Source organism: Gekko japonicus, unplaced genomic scaffold, assembly GCF_001447785.1.
Source record: "Gekko japonicus isolate JY-2015 unplaced genomic scaffold, Gekko_japonicus_V1.1 scaffold795, whole genome shotgun sequence".
Taxonomy (NCBI): domain Eukaryota; kingdom Metazoa; phylum Chordata; class Lepidosauria; order Squamata; family Gekkonidae; genus Gekko; species Gekko japonicus.
Window position 1 is genome coordinate 773,346 of NW_015171527.1, and position 10,728 is coordinate 784,073.

At 44.8% G+C, this 10,728-nt stretch overlaps 1 protein-coding gene across 1 annotated transcript; it reads left to right on the forward strand.

Annotated features, from left to right (window-relative positions):
- Positions 1–367: 367 nt before the first annotated feature.
- On the forward strand, positions 368–10,428 carry TGOLN2 (trans-golgi network protein 2). Its single transcript, XM_015419516.1, has 4 exons — positions 368–482; positions 2,659–4,079; positions 7,034–7,117; positions 8,068–10,428. The coding sequence occupies exons 1-4, from the start codon at positions 368–370 to the stop codon at positions 8,071–8,073; spliced, it is 1,626 nt and encodes a 541-aa protein (XP_015275002.1). The 3' UTR covers positions 8,074–10,428.
- The last annotated feature ends 300 nt before the right edge of the window (positions 10,429–10,728 follow it).

The window sequence follows — 10,728 nt, forward strand, 5'->3', positions numbered from 1 at the left end:
ACCATAGAGGTGCCCTTGCCTAGAGCAACGCCATTCGGCTCCGGTCAACGAATGATCGCTTGCTGCAATGATTGCTTTAAAATTTTTAGCGGAAGTGCGATCTTCCGTGTCACGTCAACCTTCCCCTATCTCTATGATCCTTCGTTCTCCCTCCGCCTACCAGAAAGGCTTTCGCTTATGACGTTTACCTTTCTTCGACGCGCTCTGCGGCTGAGTTATCACCTGATCTCGCGAGAACAACGGCCAATAGGGGGTGGCAGGGCCGAGTATCGTGATTTTGACAGACGCCGGAAGTAGGAGGTTCGGGCGAAGCTACAGATGTTTCCTTTCACTGCGTGCCGGAAGCGGAAGAGATCCTTCAGCCGGCATGGCGGTGGGTTGGTTTAGTATCGTGCTTCTCTTCGGAGTGGCCGTGTTTAGCACTGCGGCGCCGCTTGAAGGTAACGCGGGAGGCCCAAAGACTGCTAAAAGTAGCGCAGCAGGTCAGTACGTAGCCTTGAACGAGAGAGCTGAAGTCGGCCTGGAAGTCCTATATTCAGATATGGGCTTACTGTCACTGTCCCCCCCCCCCCAAAAAAAAAACCTCTTTAAAAGTTGCGGTTGAGGTGGCTGGTGAAAGGGAATTCGCTCCTCATATGCGCAGCGGTCCTCTTGCCGTGTCAGTTTTGGTATTTATCTACTCCATTTATGCACCACCTGTTTGGCAAGCCACTCTGGGGCAGCTGCCAGTGTAAAATGCGAGCAGACAAAATGACTAAGGTGACGAAGAGTAGACTTCCTCCCGGGCTTTCGGTAGGACTGATGGCCTGGGTTTTTCGTTTCTTTCTTGCCCTCCCCCACAGAGTGCAGGGGGTTTGAAGTGGACTGTGGAACTGACGACGTCACAACGGAATTTCCACAAGCTGTTGTCGGTTTCTCTTGGGGTTGGTGGCATGAGCTTTCGATTTCGTCCCGTCTCCTTCCCTGGAGGTCTCATGTAGGTCTCTCTGCTGCATCCTCTTGGGCCATTATTTTAGATGTTCTAGACTTGAGGCCAGTCACTGAAAACGTGTCCTGAGTCTAACCATAGGTGGGTTTTGGCTCAGGTTAAACTTGGGTGGAAGGTAAATCTGTGTGATTAGCTGATAAGGAGGAGGAGTCTGGTGTTCCGTGACTGGTGCTCTCTTTCCTGCTGGGCTGGCCAAAAGTTACTCAGTGAACTTCATTTAAACCTAGATCTCCCATTTTAACCTCTGTACCACAAGAGGAGGAAGTGGTAATTGGGTAGTCATGATAAAATAGTGAAGGTGAGGTATTGCATGGGTTTGTACACAAGTGACTCTTTGGATTGGTTGCCTTAGGAGTTTTTCATCACTTTTTATGGGCTCTGTACTGTGCCTCTGCTGTGTGTCTCTGCTACTTGGAACTGGATGGAGAACTTTCTCAAGATACTCTCTGCAAGAGTGCAGTACTGAGTTGCTTTTGGAACTGCATTTCTGTTTCCTGCATGATACAAACATTTAAGAATACCCAAACTTGTACATGTTGAACCAAGTGTGCCCTTGTTGAGAGATGGGACCTAAGCACAAGATGGCATGGATTTATGCCAGTGCACGATAGAACTACTATAGAACTTAAAACAGGGCTACTGCTTTAAATGGGACTGTTCTTCATTCATAGAATTAGAGTTGGAAGGGCCTATACAGGCCATCTAGTCCAACCCCCTGCTCAGTGCAGGATCAGCCTAGCACATCCCTGACAAGTGTTTGTTCAGCTGCTGCTTATGCTTAAAGACTGCCAGTGAGGGGGAGCTCACTAGTTCCCTAGGTAGCTGATTCCACTGTTGAACAACTCTTACTGTAAAAAAGTTTTCCCTAATATCCAGCCAGTACCTTCCTGCCCTTAATTTAAACCCATTACTGCAAGTCTTATCCTCTGCTGCCAACAGGAACAGCTCCCTGCCCTCCTCTAAGTTACAGCCCTTCAAATACTTCAAGAGAGCCATCCTGCCCGCCCCCCACCTCCTCTCCTCCAGACTGAACATTCCCGAGTCCCTTAGCCTTCCCTCATAGGGTTTGGTCTACAGGCCCCTGATCATCCTTGTCACTCTCCTCTGTACCCATTGATGGCTGTTTAGTTCTAAGGTCTGAGTTGTTGGAGCTCATCTTTAAAGTCCTTCATGACCCACATTTTTGATGGACCATTTCTCCCTGTATGATCCCTGTGCGGCAGCTTTGTTCTTCCCAGTAAGGTCTTCTGTCAGTCCTCCCCCCACCTGCCTTATCTAAGGCACATTCACCAACAGAGCTTTTTCAGTGGCTTCCCTGTGCCTCTGGAACAGTCTCTCAAGATAGGGGCTCTACTTTCCTGGCTTCCCAGCGAGGCTGATAAACAAATATTCTGAAGAGCTTTTAGGGTAACCTGAGCAACAGAGGGAATTGGTATTCTTAGATTGATTTTTAATGTGTTTGTATCTGTTGTTTTAATATTTGTTCATCAAAATGTGATACACTGTTATCCACTTTGGATCATGAGATGCTCTGGAGAAAGTTTGGTATATAAATATTTTAATTAAATAAAGTATAGATTTGAATTTGTTTGCAGTGTGCGGGTGCCTTTTGCATCACTTGCTGTAGTGTGATGTGCTATATAATTTAAATGCAAACTTTTGCATTTCAGGGGCAGTAGCAATTCCACAGCGGTCAGGCATCAGTCGAGGTGCTTCAAATCTTCCTGCACATGGGCAAGGCAATATTAAAACCAGCCCAAAAGGCAACTCAAAAGATGCACCCCAAAGCCATGACTCTGTAGGCAATGATAAAGATGCTGTTCATCGTTCTGGCAAGCCGCCAGACAACAGTGAATCCAACCAAAATGGTAACTCACAATATTTGCCCCCAGACCATGGCACTGCACACCAGGATAGTAACCATGCTCTTAATCCTGCTGAGCCAGCAGGCAATGAACAATCCAACCAAAATGCCAAGTTACAAGGTACACCCTCAGACCTTGGATCTGCAGGCATGGTTGCTCATACTCCTGCCAAACAAAATGTTAACTTGCAAGATCAGCACCAAGCCCATGGCGCAGTAGCCAATAATGGTGACCCTGCTCCTAATCCTTCTGAACCTGAACCACCAGGCAATGGTGGATCCAACCAAAATGACAACTCACAAGATATGCCCCCGAAGGATGAATCTGCAATTAAGGATCATGACTCTGCTGTTAGTCCTGCCAAGGTGCCAGGCAATGGTGGATCCAACCAAAATGACAACTCACAAGATATGCCCCCGAAGGATGAATCTGCAATTAAGGATCATGACTCTGCTGTTAGTCCTGCCAAGGTGCCAGGCAATGGTGGATCCAACCAAAATGACAACTCACAAGATATGCCCCCGAAGGATGAATCTGCAATTAAGGATCATGACTCTGCTGTTAGTCCTGCCAAGGTGCCAGGCAATGGTGGATCCAACCAAAATGACAACTCACAAGATATGCCCCCGAAGGATGAATCTGCAATTAAGGATCATGACTCTGCTGTTAGTCCTGCCAAGGTGCCAGGCAATGGTGGATCCAACCAAAATGACAACTCACAAGATATGCCCCCGAAGGATGAATCTGCAATTAAGGATCATGACTCTGCTGTTAGTCCTGCCAAGGTGCCAGGCAATGGTGGATCCAACCAAAATGACAACTCACAAGATATGCCCCCGAAGGATGAATCTGCAATTAAGGATCATGACTCTGCTGTTAGTCCTGCCAAGGTGCCAGGCAATGGTGGATCCAACCAAAATGACAACTCACAAGATACGCCCCCGAAGGATGAAGGTGACAACCCTGCTGAATCAGATTCTGCAGTGGAAGCAGATGATGAAGGCCTAAGTAATGGAGATGGTGGTGATCAAGTCCTCAGTGATGCAAAACCTGAAGACAATGAAGAGAAGGAGGATGAGTCCTCCAAGGATATGGATGTGAAAAAGAGCTCCCTTTCACCTGGCCCGTCTCCCAAAGAATCTGAGAATAGCCACTTCTTTGCCTACTTGGTGACTACGGCTATTGTTGTTGCTGCCTTATACATTGCCTACCACAATAAACGAAAAGTGAGTATTTTCATTAGAGTCTGTGTTTGCCGTTTTCCTGGCTGATCATAGAATTAGATCTGAAATACTTCTTTGCACAGAGAGTGATTAAAATGTGTAATTTGTTGCCAGAGGCTGTAGTGATGGCCACAGGAATAAAAAGGAGGATTAGATAGACTCATGGAAGATACATTTATCAGTGGCTACTAGCCATGATGACTGAGGGGAACCTCCACATTCAGAGGCGCTACGCCTACAGAGCCAGGAGACCACATCAGAGGAAGGCCTCGGCCTCTGTGCCCTGTTGTTGGACTTCCAGAGGAACTAACTGGTTGGCCATTGTGTGAGACTGGATGCTGGACTAGATGGACCACTGGTCTGATCCAGCAGGGCTCTTTTGATGTTCTTATACTGTTTCCTCTGCAAGTGCACAGCGAGCAGGAGAGTTTCCTCAGTCAGTCATAGCAAGCTGATATTCTGTAAGTTGGTTTTGATGGAAGCTTGTGCAAAGGCATCTCCCTTCCCGCCAGACGGTGAGATTTCAAGCTGGGATAGGAAACTCTGGAGGAAGCTGGCTCTTTAATTCTGTCATTTACTCAGTGACCTGTGAAGTATGTGATTATTTAAGCATGTACATAGAGCACTTATGTAAGCACTGGTGGTGTAAATTCAGAGGCATCAGTACTGCAAAAGTATAGGTCTTGTCATATCTGTCAGATGGGAGAGACTGAATTTTATTTACTTTAGAATGTATACCCTCATGTGCCTGCAAGGAGATATCAGGGTGACATACAGCATACAAAATCTACCAAGCGAGACCCGTCAGTGAAGTGTACTTGCATATCTCTTGGACTAATCTAAGCTCTCTGTGTAATGGCAGAAGTGGTGTTAATTGCTTTACCTGTGTTTGTTTGTGAGGTTTGGTTGTGAGGAAAGTAGAGTATAATTAACCTGTGCCCTTGTTCCGGCTACATAAAGGATACGTGGGGAATGTAAAAGAACGGCACAAGGTTAAAATGGTCGCTGTACCCCAGTGGCAGTTCACAAGCAAGGATTTTTTCCTGAAGTGAAACCAAGACTTCGTTTTGAAATGAATCCAGTAGAATGTGTACCGCTTAGTATACTGTGTGGAACAGCTTTGGGAAACTTCCACATATTTGTGCATGACTTTGTGCTGGGATAATGGATAGAGAAGGACCAGGTTTTGGGGGGGTGGGGGGACTGCAGACAAAGTGGTGTCTGCCAGTGCCCAGACTGAGAATCTGTAGGTGTGGACCAATATGTGACTGAGTCTTCGAGTGACTGGTCAAATGCCTGAGTATTTTTAAGCATTTTTATTTGGACAATAGAAGATACTACCCAGAAGATTCAGAGCCAGTTTGGTGTAGTGGTTAAGTGTGCGGACTCTAATCTGGGAGAACTGGGTTTCATTCCCCACTCCTCCACTTGCACCTGCTGGATGACCTTGGGCAAGCCATAGTTCTGTCAGAGCTGTTCTTGAAAAACAGCAGAGCTCTCTCAGCCCCACCTACCTCACAGGGTGTCTGTTGTGGTGAGGGGAAGGGAAAGGAGTTTGTAAGCCGCTTTGAGACTCCTTTGGGTAGTGAAGGGCGGGGTATAAATCCAATCCCCTCTTCTTCTTCTTACTATAATTTTCTCCAGTTAGATGTTTCTGCTAATCATGCAAAAAGACTAGTTACTTTTTAACAGTGTCAGGAAATGTGTTTATAAATGATTCACTATATAGTTGTTCTCTTGTGCTTTTATTCTCTTAACATCAGCAGTAAAAATAAATAAATAAAGCAAAATAAAAGAGAGAAATAATGCAGTTGTTGTGAACAGGAAATACCTTAATGAAATTCAAACAGTAAGCTGCCAACTGTACAGTGGCATCCTTGACTTCATGGTATATTTGACCAGTTAGCTGACTGTGGGGAGCCAACTCTAGAAAATTATATCTCCCCTCCCCAGATTAATACATGTCTGAAACATTAATTAATACATGGGCTGAAAATGAAAAGTAGCAGTGGGTATCACCAGATGCGTCACCCACTTCTGAACATAATGTTGAAAGTGGATCTGTGCCTATATCAAACCTGTATGATGCTTCATGCAGTTAAAGGTTCGTAAGCGACCAGCTGTATTTTGCAAGAAGCAGAATAACAGGGAAATCAAAGTGCTGGAAACTATTCCATCATCCCAATTTATTAGGGGATAGTGAATAGATTCAATGAAATTGCTGTATTTATTTGCTCTTTATTTAGTAGGATAGGTTTTGAAGTCATTGCATGCTGTTAGGTGGCTGTCAAAGCAGCATTCTCAATCAGATGTCTTGCCTTTTGCAGACTACCAGGAGGATTGCCACTGCTGTGTGTGGAATCCACCCTAATCCTTCCATTGGCCATCAGGCACATGTAGGGCAGGGCCTTGAGCACTCTCCATCTTCTAAACCGCTCTAGTTTCTCTAGCTGCACTGTGGGCACAGTTCCTTGCAGTAAATGCAGTGTGGCATACATAATAGCATGGAGTTCTCAAGCTTGTTGAGCCTGTGGGTACTTCTGGAATTTTGAGGACAGGGATTAGGCACCACCACAAAACGGCTGCCACCAGTCACTAAATATTGACTGGGTGCTGGGACCAGTCATGTAATATTGAGAGACTGCAAGCCAAGCATCCTCCAGTGATGGAGGCAGCCATTTATGAATGGGTATTCCTGCAGAGACAGAAGTGAATGCCTGCTGGGTTCTTCTAGAGCACTCCCTATTCCAGAGGAGTGGAATAAAGCCAGAACTGGCTCTTTAGGAAAACGAAGCTCTCACAAATGGTCACAAGGAAACACATTTACAAGCACCATGCTGCCCTTGGGCATCACATTGGGGATCATTGATTAAGTATGGGGTGTGTGTATGAGTGAGTATTAACTCTAATTGTTGCCAATTAATCTGCCTATTGTTCTCTCTCTCCTGCCTTCAAAGATAATTGCCTTTGCTCTGGAAGGAAAGAGATCAAAGTTAACCCGAAGGCCCAAATCCAGTGACTATCAGCGACTGGATCAAAAGGTAAGCTCCAGCAGCACGTTGCTTCTTGGCAGCCTCTCTTAAAATAAACACCAAACTGGGTGTTTGCTTTTAGTGCTTTTCATCGCAGTTTATGCACTGGGTCAGCACCCAGTAGCAAGATGAGCCTTTGCATTCTCAGCTAAGAACAAGGAATCATTCTTGTGCTAGGCAGTATTGGGGGAATCAATTATATTATACAAGTTGGAAAGAAGCATTGTGGCAGATGCTGCTGTTGTTGAAGCCATCAGGAAGAGGAATGGCAGCAGAGCCAGGCATTCTTCTTTTATGACTGGACCCAGACTATGCTGTAAACTAGGGGTGTGTGCTTGGTATATGCCGAGCCAAATAAATACCTTATTGGTATTTTTCTGTATTTATTTAGCCAAATACAGATTGGAGATCTGTACTTGGCTACTAACACAGGTGAACCCGAATAAAAGCCAATATTATTTGGCTTTTATTTGGGTGTGGTACACCCTCTAGTGAGCCAACCCCAGTGGGGGGAGCAGAGCTTTTGGCTCCATGCCACCTCAGCCGATCCTCTCTGGCAACCTCAATACTGGGATTCAGGAAATAATTGGGGTTGCCAGAGAGGATCGGCTGGGGTGGCATGGAGCCAAAAGCTCTGCTCCCCCCACTGGGGCTGGCTCACTAGAGGGTGTACCACACCCGAATAAAAGCCAAATAATATTTTGGGGGTTCAATACACCTGAACCCAAAAAATACAGATTTATTTATTTTTTGTGCACACCTCTAACTGAAAGCTCTCTTCCCAATTAGCTTTTTTGTATTATATTTTCACTGGTATTCATATAGGATTTTAAATGCTGTCAGTTCAGCTGGAATTAAAAAAAAATCATCCAATAATTAAATAATTGAGCTGCATTAGTGGAGTGCAGGGTTGGGGACAGTGGCCCGGTCAACTGATTTAAATCTCCCTTCTCTTTCAGATCTAAGGTAAAGCCCAACCCCCCACACACCTGATGCTGGGTTGAATAAGAAATCACCCTGAATAGAAGCACACAGAAACATGGGGAAATGTCCTGCCTTCCATCAGTACAGCTCTGATGTCCTTCAGCTGTGCCCAAGGGGAGGAGGAACAGAAGTGCTTTTTGATTCTGCACGTGCACTTTGGTAATGGTCATGTCTCTGTCATTCTTTCGAAGTCCTCACCTGTTTGTGCACCCCTCTCGGCTTCTTGAAGTTGGAGTGTTTTCTCAAATACTGTGATGTAAAGAACCGTTATACACTGCCTGTGTCCAAATGATGTGGTCCTGTTCTGCTATGTTGACACAAAGGGCTGTACTTAGGAGGAGGCGCCTTGCCTGTTGAATGAGCAGGCTGCACCCTGCCCTCCTAAACTCCTGGCATGATCTTGTTAATCGACATGGTGGGGTTGTAGTTGACTCAGTGAATGCTGTCAACAGCTTGTGTGTAGTATTGAAACTAGATGCTCACCTTGGGTTCCTTTGCACTAGTGGAGACATTTTGCTGGGGGATGGGAATCTGTTTGACATCATCCACATGTAGATGACAAAAGTCAGAAATCAACATTAATGTTTACAAGACTTTCTAGAGAGGAAAGTTCGTGAAAAGGGGTCACAGTGCACAATTTGTGGTTTTCTAATTCTCTCTCTTTAAAAATGGCACATTGTTTACTGTTAGGCTGAAGACAAAATGATTTGAAGCTTGCTTGTGTGAGAGAATTTGATGCGGGGTGTTTTGACCTTCCCCACTCTGTGCCATGTTTCTTTTGAGAAGAATTTCCACAAATTTTTGTCTTGTCATTAGTGCCATATCCCCCTTGCAAAGTCACAAGAATGACGTTGTTGGCGCTGTTTTAGGTACTTTAAAAATGATAATTTGCACTTAGTGATTATTACAAAGAATAGATTGTTCATAATTTGGCTTTTGCTGGGTAAATCCACCATTCCAGTCCCACACAGATCCTCACTCTTGATCCTAGGAGTCTGCAGATTGTTCTTGCATAAACCTAAACATCTTCATTTTCACTTAATAGCTTTTTAAAAAAAGTGTATCCTTTTCTATGTGTGAAAAACATTTGGCTACAAATGTATGCTAAAGTTCACCAATGCACTGAATGTTTTAATTCCGTAGCAGCACTTTCATTTCCCTAAAATCAGTGAAGTTTGAACAGATGTTCCTACAGATCCTTGTAATGTCGTAGAACAAGCTGTAATGCAGAGGAGCCTGTTCTTTGCATTTGTATGGTGGCCATTTGCAAACTGCAGCTGTTCTGAAACTCGTTTCTTATTTCCATTCATCCTAAGGAAGGGGGAGAATGTGGACAAGAAACTAATGTTAAGGTCTGCCTCAGTCTCTTTCACTTTGCATGCATTTCCAGTTACAATTCTTAATTGAGGATCAATTTAGCAAAACCTGCTTAAAATCACATAATTGCAATTTAGGAGTCTTATGGTTTCTTCAGATGACAGAATATTCTTTAATGCTGACCTTTTTGGCAGCTCCCTTCAGCTTCTGCCTGCACGGAATGGGAGAAGCATTGCTGTTTGAGAAATATCCTTGCAGGAAATGGGGGAGATCTAACCTCCTCCCTCGCTTGGAAAGGAGGGGTCATCCTCCTCCTCCTCCTCCAACTGAAAGGAGTCCTTGAGTTCGAACCCAGTCTTCAGATGACCAAATTATTCTCGCCCTTAAAAATATGAATGATGGCATGATCATCTGTCTCTGGAGCCAGCGACCAACACTAGGGTTTGCACGTTAGCCATACATGCAGTAAGTTGCAGAGAACCAGCGCGATGATAATTCCCAGGCCAGTAAGTGACAACTTGCTTGCAACCAGCAGTGGTCCTCCTCTTCCAGTACTGAATGGAGGTTCTCAGAGAGCTGCAAGCTGTGGCTCTGTGCAATTAGAGGCCGACTTCTGTCATTATGCTTGATGTATAATGTTCCGTACTGTTTCCTTAATTCCTTAATTCCCTTGATTAAATCTGTGGAAGTGTCTTTTATTTTTTAATTGATTTTGTGTTTTCTTTCAAACAAGGGGCTAAAGTTTGTTGTCGTTTTCGAATATATGAAAACTTGGTCCGTATTCTTTGTGTCCATATTTTTACCTAACCTTCAAATGAGTGGGGCTCTATTGCCAGGTAGCTTTCTTGCCAAACGGGAACTTTTTTCTTTACACAGCCCCCCTACTCTCTTTGAATCCACAAATGTGTGTTTCTGGTTCTGGCAGCTTTAAAAATGAGACACTTTAATTCAGACTTGTTTTTAAGTTTTGTAATTTTTTGTGTGTGTGGTGAACGAAATAAATGGATATACCAAACATTTCCCCCCCATTTCTTGTAACATGGCATCAACTATTAAACAATCCTGCCTTGCATGGAGGTCATAGTAGGATCTCTCCATTCCAAATACTCTCCTGTGTCCTTGCCCAAAAGAACTCTCCTTAAACTCTCCCTCCAAGAACTGCTGCTTGGGGACAGCCCTGCCCGCCTCATGGTGAGTAGATCGGGGGGGGGGGGGGGGGGGGGAGAATGTCTGTGCAACATTTGTAGTGAAAGAACATTCATGGCAAGAGGAGAGAGATAGGATACAACTATTGTCATACTCCCTTCCCCAGTTTGGGA